General features: G+C 38.9%; 1 protein-coding gene across 15 annotated transcripts in view; it reads left to right on the forward strand.

The window, feature by feature from the left end:
- rapgef6 (Rap guanine nucleotide exchange factor (GEF) 6) overlaps positions 1-22500 on the forward strand; it is a 144362-nt gene that overhangs the window by 95911 nt on the left and 25951 nt on the right. For 8 of the 15 annotated variants that reach the window (XM_079585020.1, XM_079585008.1, XM_079585018.1 and 5 more), the window contains exons 12-20: positions 2299-2463; positions 3553-3660; positions 4439-4642; positions 4721-4829; positions 9363-9606; positions 15130-15284; positions 17487-17501; positions 18662-18902; positions 20611-20991. In XM_079585020.1, coding sequence (XP_079441146.1) covers positions 2299-2463; positions 3553-3660; positions 4439-4642; positions 4721-4829; positions 9363-9606; positions 15130-15284; positions 17487-17501; positions 18662-18902; positions 20611-20991 — 1622 coding nt within the window. The remainder of the gene's footprint in view (positions 1-2298; positions 2464-3552; positions 3661-4438; positions 4643-4720; positions 4830-9362; positions 9607-15129; positions 15285-17486; positions 17502-18661; positions 18903-20610; positions 20992-22500) is intronic. The other 7 variants (XM_079585022.1, XM_079585019.1, XM_079585017.1 and 4 more) reach the window with 1 other exon arrangement.

The raw sequence follows: 22500 nt of genomic DNA on the forward strand, positions 1-22500 counted from the left end.
GAAAAAAACATCCACAATCCAAATTTAAGTGTTTTTTTAAGCACTTGTGTCTATTTGCAACTGTAGATTTCAATTACAAGGTTAGAAATCTCCACTTACACCAAACTTTACAGTGTTATTCCAATCTACATTTATATATCATCCGCCTGATTTACATTATACTCCTAAAATTAAAATTTTCCTCTGATTTATCAAAAATCCCCTTTGATTTCAATATATATTAACACAATCAAACGAGAATTTTTAACCTGGCTTTATCCAGTGTGCAAGTTCCTGGTCTGTAAATATATGCAAATGAGTGCATATTTAATTAGATAATGCCTCATTTGCATATTTGAACATTCCAGAAAACATTTAATACAAAATGTATTTAATTAATTGAACAGTGATTAAGTGAACTGGGATTTATTCATTGGAAATCTCCCCGTCTGGTTTCATAAGATGTTTCTTGATGATCTCAGAGCAGCTCTGAGGCTCCTGATTGGCTGTAAACGAGGGTCAGTTTCGGGTCAGCTGATGTGGGTTTCAGATCCTCTGGAGAACGACATCAAGTCAAGTCTCCTTTATTTATACATACAGCGCTTTTCAAAGCAGCTTTACAGAGAAAACAGGAAAATACTGCAACAGAAGAAAATAGCCTCACAGTCCAGCTTAAGTAAGTTCAGTGATGGCTCATTTCTGTTTAAAAAAAGTTATTAATTTAGTTCATATATATAGTAAACCGCGATGCCATCGTCCAGCTCAGCTCAGTCCTCATATAATGCGGTCAGTGCAGGAGATCAATAATATGATCATGAAGAGCTGCCAGTTTTCTCCAGATGCTATAGTTAGTGCTGTGTTCTAGACATCACATGACTCGAGTGATGGCCTCTGTACACACAGACCTCAGTGGCGTATCATCTTCAGTTCCCGGTCCTCATGCGTGCTGCGCTTGAGTTGTGTGTGTCGAGTCAAGTCCCCTTCATTTATACAGCGCTTTAACAATATAGACCAGCGTCTCCCAACCGGGGTGTCGTGTAAAAACTACATCAAACATTTAAAAATTGCTAAAATGTGTAAAAAAAAATGTTTTTTAATGTACCATCAATCTCGGATGTCTCTAATTTATAGTTTTATAATAAAAATGCAAATCGTAAGTTTTCGGCGTTGAATTGACCCTTCGCAGGGAGTTTGATTGACAGAGCAATCATACTTCGCCATCCGCCATTTTGTCCGTCAAGGCCGTCAGGAGAGTTAGTAGATTAACATGGAGGATTTGAGCTTGAGAAGCGGAGTGTACTGACGTCTCTCCGCGGTTAAAACAACATTCCTTCTGATGTTCATTCATGTTTATTTGATGCTGTAAATGAACTAGAAGGAAGAGATTATCGGTTCACGAGCGGCTTTAACTGAGGCGACAGCGATCTGACACACACATTAAAGAGACACAAAACACTATTTATTGTTTACATTTATTAAAAAAATTACCAAATTTGAAAGTTGAGACTTTGTTTAATATCAAAAGTAAGCTGGTCTGTGTCTGTCAGTGTGTGTCAGTGTCTCTGCTCCGCGATGTGTTTTACACTGCGTGAGAACATGTGTGTGTGAGAGCGGCGTAGCTTGTCGGGCATAGCGATAGTAACTAAGGGGGGCGGGTCTTTGCGAACGGTCAATCGCGGGGGTTGCGCATGATCTCATTCCCAGCGCGCACACATAAAGCTGCCTCTTTTTCATGGTTTGTTGCGCTTAAGGTCAAACACACACGGAAATATTGTCAGAACGTCCGTCTTGGACGATCAACGCAGTTTCATAACAACACTAGTGTAGCGTGCTGAAAAATGTTGGGAAACACTGATCTAGAGTGTGTCACAGCAGCTTTACAGTGATAACAAGAGATTACAGTAACAGAGAGTGTGTGGCTTTACAGCAGCTCCAGAATAAAGTTATTGTCCTGATAAAGTTAGTTTTGATTGATTCACTTCCGTTGCAAAGATCATTAGTGATTAACTTAGGGGCTGCTAATACGACACCGCTCTAACAGAAACCCTTAATCCGGCCGCTCATTTGCAGAAAACAGTGTTTGGTGCGCAAACCATGAAACCGGTTCCAAGGTGCAAGCGTTAATCATTTTTTAAAAACGTCATTGTCTCAGTGTAAGCTTCAAAAACGTGAACCTGTGAGAACGCTGACGGCGCGCAAATGCGTATCACGTGTTTAGTCTATAGGGATGCGCATTTGAAAATGTATGTGCGCAGGTGTGTAGTCTTTCTGTACAAATTGACCTCAACAAATATTTTTTTCCCCATGTGACCCGCCCAGGGCACCCCTGAGCGTCTGATCCTGCACCTGGTGGAGGAGCCGTCAGTGGTCGACCCCACGTACATCGAGGACTTCCTCCTCACACACCGCACCTTCCTGCACAGCCCTATGGACGTGGGCCAGAAACTGCTGGAGTGGTTCAAAGTGGACAGTCTCAGAGACACGGTCAGTGTGTGTGTGTGTGTGTGTGTGTGTGTGTGTGTGTGTGTGTGTGTGTGTGTGTGTGTGTCAGTTCTCAGTTTACAGTCAAACCAAACTTTACTCAGACTCCTTCAACATTTCTCACATTACCACAGTTTATTCACTATAGTTTAGAAAACGGTGATAAAATATGAGCAGAACTCAGTGGATATTTGACAGGTTTTCCGTCCTTCTGTTAGACTGTCACACACACACACACACACACACACACACACACACACACACACACACAGTTGATATTTGACAGGTTTTGGTTAGACTGTCTCTCACACACACACACACACACACACACACACACACACACACACACAGTTAGACTGTCTCACACATGAATTATGTTGAATATCTGTCAGCTGGTAAATTTAACTACACAATTAGATAATACCAGTTTAGCTCAACCAGTGACCAAGCAATGCTTCATGTGTTCAGTGTGTGTGTGAAAAGAGCATTAGCAATTAAAGACAAAAGTGTCAATCATTTTTTGGTCACAAATGTTTATAAATGTCACTGGTAGTCACTGTATGAAGAGTTATTGGGTATAATATCTCACAGTTTACTTTATTTTGCTCTCCTCACTTACATAAATGACTATAGTGTCCTGCACACACTAGTGTAAAATACCACAAATTATATCTGGAGTCTGAATAATTGATTGTGTTTCTTACTAGCGATTCTCGCATTCACAAGTTTTAGTCGGCAACCCAACTCTGTAAATCTGGTCATCATACATGCAAAAGTTCATGATCTTGTCGCTACACATTAAAGCATATCAGCATCAGTTGTTCATATCAGACCGGTGCCGATTATTACATTTTAAGCCTTTATCGGCCGATAATATCGTGCACTTATTTCTTACACTGTTGTTTTCGTAGTTATATATATATATATATATATATATATACATGCATGTGTGTGTATTTATATATACAAAAAAATGATTATACACAGCACACACACATATATTATGTAAACACAAACTTGTATTTTGGATGCGATTAATCGTGATTAATGGTTGCCTAGCACTAGTTTACATATTTTGTGTGTATCTTGCAGGTGACGAGGATCGTGTTGTTGTGGGTGAACAATCATTTTAACGATTTTGAAGGTGATCCAGTGATGACTCAGTTCCTGGAGGACTTCGAGAAGCTACTGGATTTCTCGGTGAGTGTCAACCCCATTCAAAACATTAAGTGCACTTCTTTTCTCAAGGGAAAGTCCTGGAAATGATTAAATCTTCTAACATCACGGAATTGTCTCTAGTGCTTCAGTGAGAAATGAAACTCAAAACTGTATAAACGAGTGTGTGTATATTCACAGCAGAGCAGAAGTTCTGTCACGGCTGAACACACATCTCTAGTTTACTGAATCAGTACTAGGATGCAAATGTATATATCGGGATATGAATATCGCTACGACTTGCAATAACTGGCCATGAACAAAAGAGAAAATCACTCGCTTATTCTCTAAATAAGCAATCTGACATTCAGTGCAATCTGTGTCTTTCATTTAGAATACATACAAATGTAATTTAGTTCGTCGAGAGATTTAAAGTGTAGTGTCTGAAGTGTGTGTGTGTGTGTGTGAACGAGCTCTAGTGTGTAAGAACGAGTCTATGAGTGAATCTGGAGATAAAGCAAAATAAGAAAAATGAGAAATATTCCTCAGATGTCATGATCGTAATTTATAGCAAAACATCTTGCATTAATTAGATCTTAAACAGATTCATTAACAGTAGTTATTACTCCACACCTGTGTGACATCATAAACCAACGTGTTTGAACGGCCAATTTACGACAATATGGTTTCGGGAAACAGTCGTGACTCGCTAGTGGATTTCTTCAGCGATGCATCGCACTGTGATAGTGAAGCACGAGTTACAGCGCTGTACGAGAAACACACTAATATGTCAATATGTGTGTTTCCCTGAATGGTCTCCCAGAAAATGAAGGGTCACCTGCGCCTGCTGAATATAGCGTGTGCGGCGAAGGCCAAGTGTCGCCAGATCACTCTCCAGAAGCCGTCGCGAGAGTCTCCGCTGTTCTTCGCGCTGCAGGGCGGCAGCGAGCGAGGCTTCGGGATCTTCGTGGAGTCTGTGGCCGAGGGCAGCAAAGCGGCCGAGGCCGGACTCAAGCGTGGAGATCAGGTTAGAGGAGCTCGCTCTGCTCACAACAACACCTCATTAACATTTCAGCATGAACACGTTGTGCTCGTCTGTCCTCAGATCTTGGAGATTAATGGACAGAACTTCGAGAACATCTCGTACTCCAAAGCCATGGACATCCTTAAGAACAACACACACCTCTCTCTTACTGTGAAGACCAACATCTTCGGTATGTCACAGGATTTGTACAGTATCATACACCGTATCACAAAACTGAAGATAATCTGCATAAAGAACAAACTTGCAAACTCATCACATGTGTGACCCTGGACCACAAACCCAGTCTGGAGCCGCACGGGTATATCTGTGGCAATAGCAACTATACACTGTATGGGTCAAAATTATTTTTCTTTTATGCCAAAAATCATGAGGATATTAAGATCATGTTCCATGAAGATATTTAGTAAATGTCCTGCCGTAAATATATAAAACATGTATTTTTGTGAGTGAATGCAGCACAATCGTGAACATAAATGCACAACTTTAAAGGAGATTTTCTCAATGTTTACTTTTTTTGCTCCTCAGATTCCAGATTTTCAATAGTTGTGTCTCGACCAAATATTGTCCTGTCCTAACACACCACACATCAATGGAGAGATTATTTAATCAGTTAATCTCAATTAAAAATTGACCCATGTGACTGGTTTTGTGGTCCAGGTTCACATATGACAATGAAAGTTGAAGCTGCTGTTGTATTACAAGTGCCGTAAAAGTACTAAACTCATAATATTCAATGAACTAAGTAATATATATTGCTTATGGGACTGTGCAATACATTGACTGTTTATACACATGGGATTATGGGATTGTATGTTGTGTGTTACCTTTACTTAGTGTTTTGTATTGTGCTTGTGTGTTAATTTTACCACAAGCTAAGTGCAATGACAATAAAGGCATTCAATTCAATTAAATGTAATGACTGACTTCAAAGCGCTCTGAGAAAGCTTGTTTGCTAGCCTGATGTCTGCGCGTCACATGGGTCTCACGGCTGAGCGCTTCAATGGCACTCTGGTCAGACAATTCACCAGATCATAAAACAAAGCAAAATAAAACAATACAAAATAAGAATAAGACAAAATAAGAATAAGACAAAATAAGAGTTTCAATGGCCCTCATTTATCAAAAGTGCGTACACCAAATTTCCAGCGTACACCTGGCGTACACCCAAAACCACGGTGACTTTGCGATTTATCAATATGGACGTTGGCGTACGGCACGCTCAAATCCTACGCCAGCTCAGGAGGTGGTGTACATGTACGCACGTTTTGAGTTAGTGCTGAAATGCGCAGAAAAACAATTCCTAACACCACAAAACGCACTGACAAACTAAAGATATGATATATTATGACCCTGTAAAAAAACAACAACAGAAATTATAAACTTAAGTGTTTATTTTTGTGAGTTAAGCCCGGCATGCGCGCACGGACTGGGTCCAGTAATGCGTTTCCATTACCCTTCAAATTGCGCAAATTGAAATTGCGAATTGAAAATACGCCCAATGGAAACACGTCAATTTCGCAAAAACTCGCGTTTATCGCAAAAAAAGTTTTTACGCTCGCATGAGGTGGTTTTTCAGGCAATTCGAAAAAGGAATATTTCGCAAAACTGCAATGGAAACAGTTTTTTGCGCATTTACAGTCACCTGAAGACGCGGTGTGTTTGGGGTCCGTGTCCGCAAATAATAATAATTATCATCATTATTACTAGGCTATATTTAGAAGACGCTTTTATCCAAAAAAGGAACAAAGCAATTCGTCAAATGACATTCATAATACGGGTTAGACAATAATAATACAGGACTAAGATTATCACAAATAAACACAAGATTTTGACGCATATCCAAGGGTTTGTGGAGCGGAGTGTGGAACGCGCACTGGATGGCACGGAGGCGCGCGCGCGAACACTTTTTCCTATCAATAGTGAAACAATTTAAAATACTCCATCATTTCTGGTCATACTGAAAATAATAATACATTATTTGTAACTACAAGAAAACGTTGTGCTTTTGTAAAATAAAATAAAACAATCAGTTTCATGATCTCCGTGAACTGGAGCGCGAGAACTGAAACAAAATATAGCCTATCTAAAGCTTGAAATGTCCACTTTAAAACGAACAAATTCGAATCGAAAGCTAATACATTTTGTTCTGATTAAGTAATCCGTATGAAAGGTGCATTTCTCTCTAAAAGCGCATTAACAGCGAAGATGGAGATCTTAGCCGACTTAGAAAACAATAGTTTAATATTGGCTCTTCTCATTCATCACTGCGGGAAAATATCAATTCCAGATTCTAATTTGACCTTAGAAAACCAGTAAAATCGACATGTTTTCCATATTAATTTGTGTATATTTTACATGTTTAATAAAGGGGCAAAAAGTCATTAAACAAAAATCTGAAAATTCGTTGATATTTACTTTTTTGCGCAGCAGTTGGTGTTGCCAGTTCAAATTAAAATTTTGGTGTTCAACTTTGCGTTTTAAAAAGACAACCGTTAATTTTTCGTTTTTCAATTACGGGTTTAAAAAGGAAAAACTAATAGACACAAAAGTAGCCTACATGGATCTTTTGGAATAAGAGACAGAGTTCTTTATTAAATTAATAAAATAAACAATAATTAGCCTATAGGAATACTGGATTATAAACCTCAAAGAAATGTCTCAATCAAAACCTCAGAGCAGAAATTAGGGGAAACACCCAGACACTCCTTATCGTTCGGAGTAAAGTTAGCCTATAAGGGCCCTGACATTAATGCTTGGATAACAACACGTAGCGCCTACGTCTCCTTCCATTAATAATAATAATGTCTAATGCGGTGGCTGTGATATTATATAAACCAACGTCCGTTGCCGTGATTTTTGGAATGACTTATCGCGCGAGAAAAAAGGACGTTTTAGTTGCATAACATCGGTTAATGGAAACGCCGTCATTTCGCAATAGTTTTTTATCGATATTTAGATAATAGCGCAAAACATTTGACATTCTTCTTCTTTTAAATAATAATAATAATACAAATAATAATAATGACAAAGACATTCTTCTTCTAAATAACAATAAGCGTCATTAATAATCAAAATCATAATAGGCTACTAATAAGAAAAATATTACAAATTGTCATGCAATTATTCACATCATCATCACTATTGTAAACCCTATTACATGTGACGTCATACGAAATTCAACGCTAATAGTTTCAAAACACGTGCTGTAAAATAATGCATTGTGATAGGTAATTTGCTCAACCAACCAGCGATTTAAACTGGATTTCCACCGGAGAAGTTTCTCCTCTTTGCCGTCTTCCGTGTGTCCATGGCGTAAAATGAGGGCGTGGGGGAGGCGGAGACGTGAATATATAGGGGCGTGTTAATCTAATGACGATCGTTTTCAGCCGCGGCATTTATCAAGAGGCAGGTTTGCGTACACCTGAATTTCAAAGGTACGCACAGCTTCATAAATCAGGCGGTGAGAGGAGTGTAAGCATAATCTTACGCCAACATATACACCCGTTTCGACGCAAGATTGATAAATGAGGGCCATTGTACCTAGTAATATGATAATACAGATCTTGAACTTGACCTGTCCTCTCTGCCAGTTGTTCAGTCGTTTGACATGTTTTGTTGTGCATCCTGCAATTTATATATCCAAAAATTCTAATAAAATCTGTACAATGAAACCCCGCTTTAATCAGACGGAGACTGTAACGTCTGCTCTGTTTTGTTTTGTTCAGAATTTTACCTGCAAAACCCATTATATTTTCAGTACTTGAGAATTACTTACACTCACTGTGTAAAACTGACCGACATTTTAAATCTCTTAATGGAAAAAAAACCTACAGATATTTAATATCTTAAATATTTAATGGAACAAAACGACCGATATTTAATATCTTAAATGTTTAATGGAACAAAACGACCGATATTTAATATCTTAAATATTTAATGGAACAAAACCCACCGATATTTAATATTTTAAATCTCTTAATGGAACAAAACTGACCGATATTTAATATCTTAAATATTTAATGGAACAAAACCGACCGATATTTAATATCTTAATTATTTAATGGAACAAAACTGACCGATATTTAATATCTTAATTATTTAATGGAACAAAACTGACCGATATTTAATATTTTAAATCTCTTAATGGAACAAAACTGACTGATATTTAATATCTTAATTATTTAATGGAACAAAACTGACCGATATTTAATATCTTAATTATTTAATGGAACAAAACTGACCGATATTTAATATTTTAAATCTCTTAATGGAACAAAACTGACCGATATTTAATATCTTAGTGGAACAAAACTGACCGATATTTAATATCTTAATGGAACAAAACTGACCGATATTTTAAATCTCTTAATGGAAAAAACTACCGATATTTAATATCTTAAATATTTAAAGGAACAAAACTGACATATTTTAAATCTCTTAATTGTCTTGATCGCTCAGTCATGTGTCTCGGTCACTGCAGCTCTGATATATGTGCTGGACAACACTATAAATACAATATAACTAGATATAAATCTGCAGGATCACTCATAACATCATTATATGAAATCTTATCGCCCACTAAAACTTGCTCTATGGTAAAGCATCAAGGCATTATAGACATAACAGTATGACTTTCTGTAAAGCTGCTTTAAAATGAAGTGTATTGTGGAAATACACTTACTTTGACTTTGACTCGTTGCAGTTTTCAAAGAGCTTCAAAATCGAGTGAGGCACGAGAAGAAGAACGGTGGTCCTCACATCCCTAAGATTCAGGAGAGGAAGAGCAACCGCTTCTCCATCCCGGATCTGCCCGGAGACATGGAGTTTCCCACGGACAGCAAGAGCCGCAAGAAGATGAAGGCCAACACGGTGTCCGGGGGACGCAACAAGATCCGCAAGATGCTGGAGAAGACCCGGTTCAGCATCCTCCCCCCGAAGCCCTTCAGGTAAACCCCTGTGTGGACGAGGTCTTTAGTCCTTTAGTCTCCAGTCTTTCCCTCATTCGTGTCTGGATCATCGCGCTCTGGGAGTTCCACGGTTCCTCCGTCATCCGCACGAAGAGCCTTTACCTGTCACTCTCACGCTCTCACAGGGTTTAAACCATAGACTGTGTAAAACAATGGGCGTAGTGTGTGTGTGACGTCACTCGTAGTGTTTCTGAAGAGCGTTTTTGAAGCTCAAAGTGGGCGGAGCCGGCCGTCGCCATCTTGGCCGCGCGTGCCTCGCGGATAAACAAAAATGTGCAGCGAGGCGGATTAGCTGAGGTGACGTGACGCTAACACACAGCAGACAAGCAGCTAGTAGTGACATCAGTGGCAATCCACCTGTCACTCAAGTGGCCACGCCCTTAATTATGCAGAACTTGAAGGCGTAAGGCGAGACACTACAGGTGAATAGGGTAAAAAAAAAATATTAATAGATATCACCATGAAACTTCCTCAGTTGATTACTTACACAAGTTCATAAAAAAAATGTATTACAAGTTTTTGAAATTTGTATGTTTAATTATGCAAATTAGGCATTATCTCATTAAATATGCGCAATTTTGCATATATTTTCGGTACATAGATCTGAACATATGATAAAGCCGGGTGCAAAATTCTTTTTTCATTTTGATTACACACGACACAAGATGAAAAAAGATGTTCAGAGGGATTTCAGGAGATATGCTTTCATGACCTAGGAAATCTAAATATACTGTCCATAGACTTAAAAAAACGATTTTTGCCATATTTTTTTAATTAAAATGTCACATAAATCAGGCCAGGAATGATTTATTAACAAATCCCTCTGAACATATCTTCAGAATACTGCTAAGTGTGTAACTGGAGAGTTTGGTGTACATCGGCTGAGATGTGTCACTGGAGAATGACAAAAAACTAATTTTGAGAAAAAGGCATTTCAAGATTTGTAATGTAAAAATCCATACTTTTTTAGTGGAAAAAACTATTTACAGACACAATATCTCATCAAATCATTAGCAACAACAATACAAACCACCTAAATCACATCAAAACTTATAAACAGCATTTATGGCCTTCAACTGAGCAGAAAACAGTCAAAAACACACATCTGAATGTCAGAGCGCGTCACGTGATGCATGTTAAATGCCCATTTACTTTCACGATTGGTTGCTGATAAAAAGGAAATGACCATATTTGGATCCGACAGCATTGTACAGCAAAGAGAGAGCTTTGTACAGGAGAGAGAGAGCTTTCTAACGGTGTGTGTGATGACGGAGCAGACAGAGATCGCGGAGCAGCGGATGATTCAGAACGACAACTTTTGTTGAATTTCGGAGAAATCTACAGACGCAAACAGACAAAGTTAGTAAAATAAAGACCTAAATGTGTATTTTGGACTTTTTTTCACCACAAGTCTGAAAGAAGACGTGTTATTGAAGACAAATAGCCCAAAATTTAAAAATTGAAGAAAAAAAAACCTCACCCCCTCACAGTCGTCATGAAGGGCAAAATTAGCGATATAGACCAAAACCACTTTTTGCACCAGACTGTAAACATGTTTATCTGCTGTAAAGTTGGGCATTTTAACATGAGGGTTTATGGGATTGACTCTCTTTTGGAGCCGGTCTCTAGTGGCCAGTGGATGAACTGCAGTTTAACTCACTCAGTGTTGGATTCAAGAGAGAGAGCGGCTTGTTTAAACACACACATCCATCAGTTAGTTGTCCTCTTGAGTGAACTGAAGGTGGTCATCACTACGGTCAGGAGCTAAGGCAGGACAAGACACCACTGTAATATGTTGTTGTTTTCTCACTGTGGGGAGAGAAAATGTGCTCAAGTGTCATGAAAATGACACCATGTCCAAACCAGACGCGATAAGATTACATCGACAAGCACTTTGTCTGTCCGCAAAATCAATCACAGATATCGGCCCGCTCTGCGAGTGCACGACTGTCGAGCACTTTCAACCGAATGTATACGATCGGATCGGCCCAGACCTGTTCGTCATCACACATCGCATGCAGTTTAGTTACAAACTGTGCAGGACAATATGGAAGTAAAATAATGCCAAAAATATGTGTTAGCTGTTAGGACACTGTGTAATGTCACTGTGTGTGTTTTATCTTATGAAGTAGGGGTGAGTGTGTGAGCGCAGTAAGTGTGTGCGTGTGTGTGTGTGTGTGTGTGTGTGTGTGTGTGTGTGTGTGTGTGTGTGTGTGTGTGTGTGTGTGTGCTTGATGCTTGTTCTGCTTGACATCACATGTCTTCTGTTTTTATGGCTGCTTCACTTGCACAGGGGACTGTTTGGGTAAGAGACACCAGCTCAACTCTCTCTCTCTCTCTCTATCTCTATCTCTCTCTCTCTCTCTCTCTCTCTCTCTCTTTAGAGTAGTGCAGGACAAATCGTTTGCGTGAACATTGTTTCATCTTCACATAAACCATGTGATTGTGCTCACTGTCCAGACTCAGCATATAACAACACTACTAGTATACTACTAACAACACATTTCCTGCGTGTTCATGAAGAGTTGCACCACATCCTAGCCAGGCACGACCTTTCCAGCAGCCAATCAGAGCAGCGAACCACACCAAGGCTGTGATTGGCCAGGAAAGCAGATCCCTTGTATCACGTCGTGCCTTGTTCGTTTTTTTCTGTCATTGGTCAAGATCTTGTCCTTGTGTAAATGAACCGTGTCAAACAGTGCTGTCATGTCCTGTGTGGAAGTCGTTCTTTTCAATTCCTGTTTCTGTGAAATCACAAGCGCTGTTGGTCACGTGACCTGGACCTGGACAAACACTAGTGTCTCACATACATGCAAACAATAAGAAAAAAGACATTTCTTATTTTTGTATGTGGATTAAATAAAAACTGCTTTGGTAAATCATAGTTGTGAAAAAAAGTCTAATTTATGACACAAGTCATTATAATAAAGTCATCTACTTGACATATTTTACTTTTTATCATGACTTTTTATGTCAATCTCAATGCTACATTTCTACATAATTTGTACTTAGATATAGTATCTCATAATTATGACATCATTTTATCTCAATATGACTTTTTATCTCATAATTTTGAGTCAATTTTGACATTATCTCATAACTACGACTTAGTATGTCATAAATATGACTTGGAACGTCAATTTTACCTCATGACTTTGTGTCTAATTTTGACTTTATCACATAATAATGGCAGTATTTCATAATTTCGGCTCTTATCTCGTTATTTTTTTATCTCATAATTATGAGATAGTATGTCATAATTTGGACTTATCTCATCGCATATTTATCTCATAATTTCAGCTTTTGCTAATTTCTAATATCTCATAATTCTGACTTAGTATGTCATAATTACAGTTTGCTCCACAAATATTCCTCTTAGTCTTTCATTCAAAATATTCATAAAAATCTAACCTTTAATTAAAGTAAAATAGTTATTACTATCAAAAATTGTATTAATAAAAAATAAAAAAATAAATGTATTGAGAAACTGTAATTTTCGCCCATATTTACCAAGGTTGCCGATATTTTTTGAGCCCACTGTATGATGTAGAATGTCAAACTTTGTACTTTTATCTCATAATTATGATTTACCAAAGCATTATTTTTTTCTCCAATGTGCCGTAAATGGGCTTCCATACCTGTGTGTATCTATCGTGACGTGCTTTACCCCATGATGTTCTCTGTGCTGATGTGTTCTGGAGTCGAGTGGTGCTGTGGATCATCACTTCTGTCTGTCTCTCTGTCTCTCTGCTCTGAGAGTGAGACAGCATCATGTACATCAGCCCGTCTGTAAAGCTCACGAGTTTACCCATGAGCCAGCGCTGAGACGTCACGTGTGCTTCTGCTGTGTTTGCTCATCTCAGGCTTGAGTTTCACTCATGGATTGTGTGTGTGTTCACTCTGTGTTTGTGCTCGTGTGTGTGTGTTTAGAGCGCTTTCACACTGCAGTTCGGTCGGGTTAGACTCATGACCATCGGTGAGCCGCTCGCCTTCTCCGCGTCCATTGCAATGCGTCCACAGCTCAAAGTCAAAGTTTATTAATAAAGCACTTGTTTATCAAAGTGCTGTACACACATATCACATATCAATGATATAAACAGTCACCAGCACAGAAGAAAACAACAAGACACATAAAAAAAAGCAACTCTCACGGTCACATATTGTCAAATTCCAGACTATAAAAATTAATTTTTAGGCTCGATTTAAAAACCGCAAGTCTAATGTAGAGGGGCAATCTGTTCCAGAACACTGCAAATGCTCTTTACCCGTGGGACAACTAAAAGCAAATGGTCAGCAGACCTAAGTGCTCTTACAGCTTGATCAGGTCAGAAAGATATTACGTGCTAAACCATTAAGAGATTTAAAAACAAACACCAAAATCTTAAAATGAATCCTGAAATGGACAGGGAACCGGTGAAGAGAGGCGAGAACAGGGCTAACGTGTTCCCGCTGTCCTGAACCCGTCAACAGAGGCCTGACTAATGCCTATATAGAGGCCATTACAATAATCCAGACGAGTTGAAATAAAAATATGAAGTCTTTACAGGAAAGATTTCACCTTAGTGAGTTGTCTCAATTGGAAAAAAATTTTGATTTCACTACTGAGTTAATTTGCCTGTCCGATTTAAAATCACAATCAATAATAACATCTAAATTTTTTACATAGGGCTTCACAAGTGGATTCAATTCACCAAGGTCCAAATCTAACGACTCATAAGTGCCTCCCGGCATAAACAGCATAACTTATTTATTTTCATTAAAACTAAGGAAATGTAGTGCCATCCAGCCCTTAATTTCCTCAAGACACTGCAATAGAGGCGCTAAAGTCTGAGTGTCTTTTAGTTTCAAAGGCAGATACATTTGCGTATCATCTGCATAACAATGAAAAGACATACCAAATTTTAAAAAAATATGTCCTAAGGGGAGCATAGACACGGGGAACAAGATAGGCCCCAAAATAGAGCCCTGGGGGACCCCGCACGTGAAAGAAGCCTCAACGGAGATGAAGTCTCCCAAACGAACTGAGAAAGTTCTTTCAGACACATAAGATCTAAACCATGGCAACGCAGTGCCCTTAATATCCTAACCCAGCTAATATATATATATTATATAGCGAGCGTATAGCGCTGATGACTTCAGTGACCCGGATGAGCCTGTGTTTTTGTTCTCAGCGGCTGTTATCTGGGAATAATATACCCATAATATGTTATCTGGGAATATTAATATATACTGATTGGTCAATCGCGAGATTGACCGATTGACCAATCAGAATCAAGCATTCCACAGAGCCGTGCAATAAATGATGTTAACCAGTTGAAGAACAGCTGCTTTTCTTATTAATAGTTATTCTTTTAGCAAAATCACATTTGGTTTGTCTCCTTCCAGTTCAGTCAATTCAAGTGTGAAAACGGCCTAAATGTCGACGTCTTCCATCTGTGTGTGTGTGTGTGTGTGTGTGTGTGTGTTGAGCCGGCTGTAATCCCTCTTCCTCTGTGTGTCCAGTGACAGTGGCTTGTCCCAGTCTCAGGATGACAGTATGGTGGGCACGAAGCAGTGCCGGCACAGCGTGGCCATCATGCCGATCCCGGGCAGCCTGTCGTCCAGCAGTCCTGACCTGCTCCAGCCCGCCAGCGCGCTCGATTTCACCAACCCCGCAGGTAACACACACACACACACCACGCTGACATAATGACCACACACACGTCCCGCGGGAACACACTCCCTCAGCCGGACTGAGTGGCAGAAGAGCTGCTGCGGGACTGAGTTTAATAGGAGAAACTGCCAGTAAAACGAACGATTATCAGTTTTAACTAAAAGTTGGACTCGATATAGTGTTCCTTACGACTTACTAAAGATCCAGTGGTCATGGATCAGTGATCAACCTCACAACTATGTTATTGTACTTTAATACATAAAGTAATACATCCTTTCCATTCAACGTTTGGCCCACAACAATAGAATAATATGATATATATATATATATATATATATATATATATATATATACAAAACATAGTTTAACTTTTAACACCTTTTACATAACACTGTTTCTTTTCATGGCCATAGGTTAAAATTAAATAAAAAATCTACTACACTATTTCAGTAAAAATTCATTTCAATCCTCCTCTCTTGTATACTTTCCTCATGTGGGCTAGGTCGATAGCACATTTATTTGACACTGACACGTACGTGCCAGCTTTGCAGGTCATGCATTCTGCTTCACACAGATCCCGACCGAGACCAAAACACAGGAATTTTCTCTGTAAATCATCTGTGAATTTACATTTGGGCTTTTTTTTACGCTCTTCAGGAGCCATGTGCCACTATTGATAAGCAAAGCGCTGCTCTGTCTCTCGCTTGTGCTCTCGTGGTGCTGAGCTAATGACTGAGATGCAGTTTGACCAATGTTTGCGTTACGTACATGACCGACTGACCAATGGTGGCGTGCGAGAAGGCAGGACCTAAAGTAACGCAAAAACGGCGACTGTAGAAAGCAAAAGCCGAATCCCGGACATTTTGGTTGATCTAGAAATCCCGACCGGACGCATTTCTTTAGGTCCAAAAAGACGACATGTCCGGGAAAAAGTATTATTAATAAGTATTTAACACTATTTAGAACTGTTTTGGAATGATGGCAGTCTTGTACCTTTATGTTTTTGTCAGATTTTAACAGACTCTTTTGCCTCCAGTCACAGTTTGTAGTTTTATGATCTCCTCGTAGCTGGTTGATTTAATTTATGGGTTATAACACTTTAACAAAGACTTGGAATCTTTATGGGAGAAATTAATGGAAAAATATCTTTCTGGAAACAACAAAGTGGGCAGCCACTAATGCAATATGCGGGAATATAGATAATAAAACAGCCAATCACCAATTTTTTTAATCATTTTAATCATTTAATCGCCGGAACATATATAGATACAATATAGGTCTAAATCCTTATATCAATGTTTTTTTATATCGTTATAAAACAAAACTCTCGTTCATTGCATTTAATATCAATTTAAACTGTAATTTTTTATTATTTTAAATGAATTTAATTTGTTTTAAATAATTTCTTTCCGTTCACATTCGTTTAAAGTGTATGATATCCGTTTTATGCACTCTTTTTAAAAGTATTCTGGTGTACTTATTTTCACAATAGAGGGTTTCTTTTTATTCATTTTTATAAAACAGGGTTTCTGTTTATTTCAAGCTCTGAAGCCGTTCTACATTTAGATAGATATAGTTAGAATATATTGAGAATGTTAGGAAGGATTCCAGTAAATGTTTCCTTTCTGAAACCTCAGCTCTGGGTTGTGTCAAATGAAAGTACGCGGCTGGTTTCAGATCCACACACACGCATCTGGAAACCTGCTGAAGTTGATATGCAGTGCGAGAGACGTGTATAATCTCTACTGGTGGAACTGGAAAAATGAAAATATGGTGCAAAAGTTCATTTATTTCAGTAATTCCACTTAAAAGGTGAAACTAATATATTATATAGACTCATTACATGCAAAGTGAGATATTTCAAGCCTTTATTTGTTATAATTTTGATGATTATGGCTTACAGCTTTTGAAAACCTTTTCACAATATTCTAATTTTGAATTTGGGGTTTTCATAATCTGTAAGCCATAATCATCAAAATTATAACAAATAAAGGCTTGAAATATCTCACTTTGCATGCAATGAGTCTATATAATATATTAGTTTCACCTTTTAAGTTGAATTACTGAACTTTTGCACCATATTCTAATATTTCCAGTGTCACCTGTACATGAGTTGTGATGTCTCCAGTGGTGTGTGTTCTGTAGCTGGTGTGTCATCTCTCTCTCTCTCTCTGTCTTTACTCTCTGTGTTTCTTGGCTCCACCAGTGGCTGGTTTCTACTGTAAGTACACTGTACACGTCTTACACTCTTTTCCTTTTCATGCGTTTAACTCTCGTATGCTGTTTTGAACTTAACTGCATGTGGTCAGTGTTGGGAGTAACTCGTTACAAGTAACTTGAGCTAAGTGATCCGATTACTTTTTTCAAGTAACTTGTAGAGTAACGCATTACTTTTAAATTTACAGCAAAATATGTGAGTTACTTTTTCAAATAAGTTACTCAAGTTACTATTTTTTTCCCATTTATTGACTGACAGCTCTCCTGTCCTCATGTTGAGTGTGTGTGTGTGTGTGTGTGTGTGTGTGTGTGTGTGTGTGTGTGTGTGTGTGTGTGTGTGTGTGTGTGTGTGTGTGTGTGTGTGTGTAAACATGATGGTTATTGTAGTTCTAGACTAAATGTGAGCATTGACTAATCTCACTTGCACAAAAAAGATTCAGTATTTCTCAAAATGAATAAAATCAGTGAAATGCAGAACAATACACAAACCTCCAATAACTAAATATGTTAAATAAAACAAATATTTGTATGCATCTAATCTCACTTTATTGGCCAATGTACTTGCTGCTGATCTTCGATGATTCAGTGAAACCATAAGCAAAAATGACTATAGATTTGTTGTTTTTATTAGTGAAGTATTGGTGTTAAACTTTCTTCTCCTGCATCCTATTCTTCTGTGATCCAGAACTGCAAGTTTGTTTGAGCGGCACCCTCTACTGGACACGTGTGAATCTGCATTTCCTTCAGCCTTATTATTTCAATTTTGGTCTGAAAAATTGCCCCAAAAATATAACTTTTTTGTTATAAAAAAAAAACACAAGTACTTAGTTACTTTTTAAGGGAGCAAGCAATATTGTAATGCATTACTTTTCAAAGTACCTTTCCCCAACACTGCATGTGGTTATGAGTTTGTGGCATGAAATGATTTGCACTCGATGTCAAAAAGCATGCGAAAACGCCGTCATTATGGTGGATTGTGTTCCACACCCATGTGACTTTCATTCGTCTTCGAAACACAAGTGAAGATGTTAATGATGGAATAGTGTTTGAGCCATTGCCTTGTTTTCCAAATCTGAGCCAAACATCTCACGATTGACCTTTATTTCAAATGCTTTCACCGTTTGTGTGTGTTTAACTGCATCTCCTTCCTCTTGTGGGTTACAGACATTCCCGATCAGGTGATCCGCGTGTTCAAGGCGGACCAGCAGAGCTGCTATATCATCATCAGTAAAGACACCACAGCCAAAGACGTCGTCTCGCATGTAGTGAGCGAGTTCGGCCTCATCGCAGCTTCAGAAACCTACTCGCTGTGTGAGGTCTCTGTTAGTCCTGAAGGGGTCATTAAACAGCGCAGACTGCCGGACCAGCTCTCGAAACTAGCGGACCGCATCCAACTCAACGGCAGGTACGAGCAGAACCAACGCCTCTTAAAGGGATAGTTCACCCAAAATGTTTAATTAGCCCATGATTTCTCACCCTCAAGTCATCCTAGGTGTATATAACATTCTTTATTCAGACGAATCCTGGCTCTTCCAAGCTTTATAATAGCAGTAAATTGTTGTATCTGGTTTGAAGTCCACCACAGTGCATCTATCCATGATAAAAGTGCATCTATCCATGATAAAAGTGCATCTATCCATGATAAAAGTACATCTGTCAATCATAAAAGTGTATCTATCCATGATAAAAGTACATCTATCCATGATAAAAGTGCATCTGTCAATCATAAAAGTGCATCTGTCCTTCATAAAAGTGCATCTATCCATGATAAAAGTGCATCTGTCAATCATAAAAGTTCATCTATCCATGATAAAAGTACATCTATCCATCATAAAAGTGCATCTGTCAATCATAAAAGTGCATCTATCCATGATAAAAGTGCATCTGTCAATCATAAAAGTGCATCTGTCCTTCATAAAAGTGCATCTATCCATGATAAAAGTGCATCTGTCAATCATAAAAGTGCATCTATCCATGATAAAAGTGCATCTATCCATCATAAAAGTGCATCTATCCATGATAAAAGTGCATCTGTCAATCATAAAAGTGCATCTGTCAATCATAAAAGTGCATCTATCCATCATAAAAGTGCATCTGTCAATCATAAAAGTGCATCTATCCATCATAAAAGTGCATCTGTCCTTCATAAAAGTGCATCTATCCATAATAAAAGTGCATCTGTCAATCATAAAAGTGCATCTATCCATGATAAAAGTGCATCTATCCATGATAAAAGTGCATCTGTCAATCATAAAAGTGCATCTATCCATGATAAAAGTGCATCTATCCATGATAAAAGTGCATCTGTCAATCATAAAAGTGCATCTATCCATCATAAAAATAAAAGTGCATCTATCCATGATAAAAGTGCATCTATCCATCATAAAAGTGCATCTGTCCTTACATTGTATTTCAAGTTACACATTTACATTCTTATCAGTTCTTCACTTCGCTTCGCTTCAGAAGGCCTTTATTAACATGAAGAAGCGTGACCAGTATAAGATCGATGTGTCACAGCATGGCCTAGAAGTAGGTTTACTCACACTAGCTGCCTCTGTTACACTCATTTCTTAAAACTCACTCTTATCCGGGTCACGGCACCAATGTAACTGGTCCTACCTAAGGTACTAGCTGAAGAACAACATGGAGACAGAGGCCCCATTTACACTGCATGGTTCAAGTGATCCAATTCCGATTTTTGCCTCTCATGTTGCACAGATATGTCTATCATTTTGTCCGCATCTGCATCTATTGTATATCGCGCTGTTTTACTTCCTTTTCCGGGTCAGAGCGTCTACATTGGGTTGCTTCGGCAGTGTATAGTGTAAATGCAAATATCGGATACGGGTTACTTTTAAAAGATGATGCAAACTGGGGAAAAAAACGGATATAGTCAGCAAATCGGAATTGGGCATCAAGACCTGCGGTGTAAATGCATCCCGAGACTTCATTTACACACCCAATGTTAAACCAAATTTAAAATTTTAATCAACAGTAAAAAACATTTTACCATGTCTTGGAGTATCACAATAATATCGTATCGTGAACCATGACATGAGGGCATCGTTACACCCCTACTATCCAGTAATCCCGTGATTGGTGTGTTTGCTCAGGTACTACCTGAAGAACAACATGGAGACGGAGACGCTGTGCTCAGATGAGGACGCCCAGGATCTGCTGAGGGAGAGTCAGATCGGGCTCCTTCAGCTCAGCACCGTGGAGGTGGCGGCTCAGCTCTCCATGAGGGACTTCGGCCTGTTCAGGAACATCGAGTCCACCGAGTACGTGGACGACCTGTTCAAGCGTGACCCGGGCGGTGGCCAACACCTGAAGCAGTTCGAGGAGATCATCAACCAGGAGACGTTCTGGGTGGCCACTGAGATCCTCCGCGAGGCCAACGCGCTCAAGCGCATGAAGACCATCAAGCACTTCATCAAGATCGCCCTGCACTGCCGCGAGTGCAAGAACTTCAACTCCATGTTCGCCATCATCAGGTGAGTCCGCCTTTCGCTCGAGCTGTCAGTTCTCGAGCTGTTCTCTCTGAAATTAAAGGATTAGTTCACTTTAAAAAAAAACTTTTGCTGATAGTTTACTCACCCCGATGTCATCCAAGATGTCCATGTCTTTCTTTCTTCAGTCGAAAAGAAATGAAAGTTTTTGATGAACACATTTCTCCATATAATGGACGTCAATGGGCCCCAAACGGGTCAAGGTCCAGATGACAGTGTCAGCGCCGCTTCAACGGGCTTTAAACGACACCAGACGATGAATACGGCTCTTATCTAGCGAAACGATCGCTCATTTAAAAAATAAATAAACAAGTTTAAGTTTTATAAGCACAAACGCTCGCCTTGCTCTGTTCTGTGATGCTCGTTCGTGACGTCATGTAATACACAGTTACGCTGTAAAGGTCACGCTTGACGAGTCAGTGTTTACACATGTGCGGAAGGAGGACCATACACACATATTCACATGTCTTTGTGTCAGTTTATCGGTTAAATGCCCATCTCGTGTGTGTATCCTGGTGTTGGAATATTAAAAAGCCTAAAAGAAAAATTTCGTCAGGACAGAAATATTTTACTTTTCACAGAAGTGTGACCTTTACAGCGTAACTGTGTATTACGTGACGTCATGAACACGCATCACAGAACAGAGCAAGGCGAGCGCTTGTGCTTATAAAACTTAAACTTTTTTATTTATTTCTGAAATGACGATGGTTCCGCTAGATAAGACCCGTATTCATCGTCTGGTGTCGTTTAAAGCCCGTTGAAGCGGCGCTGACACTGTCATCTGGACCTTGACCCGTTTGGGGCCCATTGACGTCCATTATATGGAGAAATGTGTTAATCAAAAACCTTCATTTCTTTTCCACTGAAGAAAGAAAGACATGGACATCTTGGATGACATCGGGGAGAGTAAATTATCAGCAGAAGTTTTTTTTAAAAGTGAACTAATCCTTTAAGGTCCCACTTTATATTTAAGGTGCAGTGTGTAAAATATTTCAACACAGATCAATATTTCGTGTCTAATTATTTACTTAAGTGGAAAGTAGCCGTGTAATAAGCGGGATAATGTACATCCAGCCGGTTGTTATCTCAGAATAAACCCCTTCAGGCTGAAGAAGACCTGATCCTGATCACCCCGTCGGGGTTTATTCTGAGATAACAACCGGCTGGATGTACATTATCCCTTACTTAAAGGTGCAGTGTGTAAGTTTTAGCGGCATCCAGTGGTGAGGTTGTGAATTGCACCCAACAGAAGTTACGGTGGCCGACAGGAAGTGATGTCGTCGTCTGAGACAGCAGAGAGTAGCCAGTTAAACACTGAGGTTTCTCTACAAAGATGAATTAAGAAATTATGTGTATTCAATAAAATTATATGTTATTGCAAATATTATTATTACTTGTTAATCATTGTGTCAGTGTTTTATTTGCTGACTTTAGCTAGCATCTTTGCACGATGAAACACATAGTGACGAAACGTGTTTGTCACAGCCAATTTCT

The sequence above is a fragment of the Phoxinus phoxinus genome (assembly GCF_949152265.1).
Source record: "Phoxinus phoxinus genome assembly, chromosome: 17".
Lineage (NCBI taxonomy): Eukaryota > Metazoa > Chordata > Actinopteri > Cypriniformes > Leuciscidae > Phoxinus > Phoxinus phoxinus.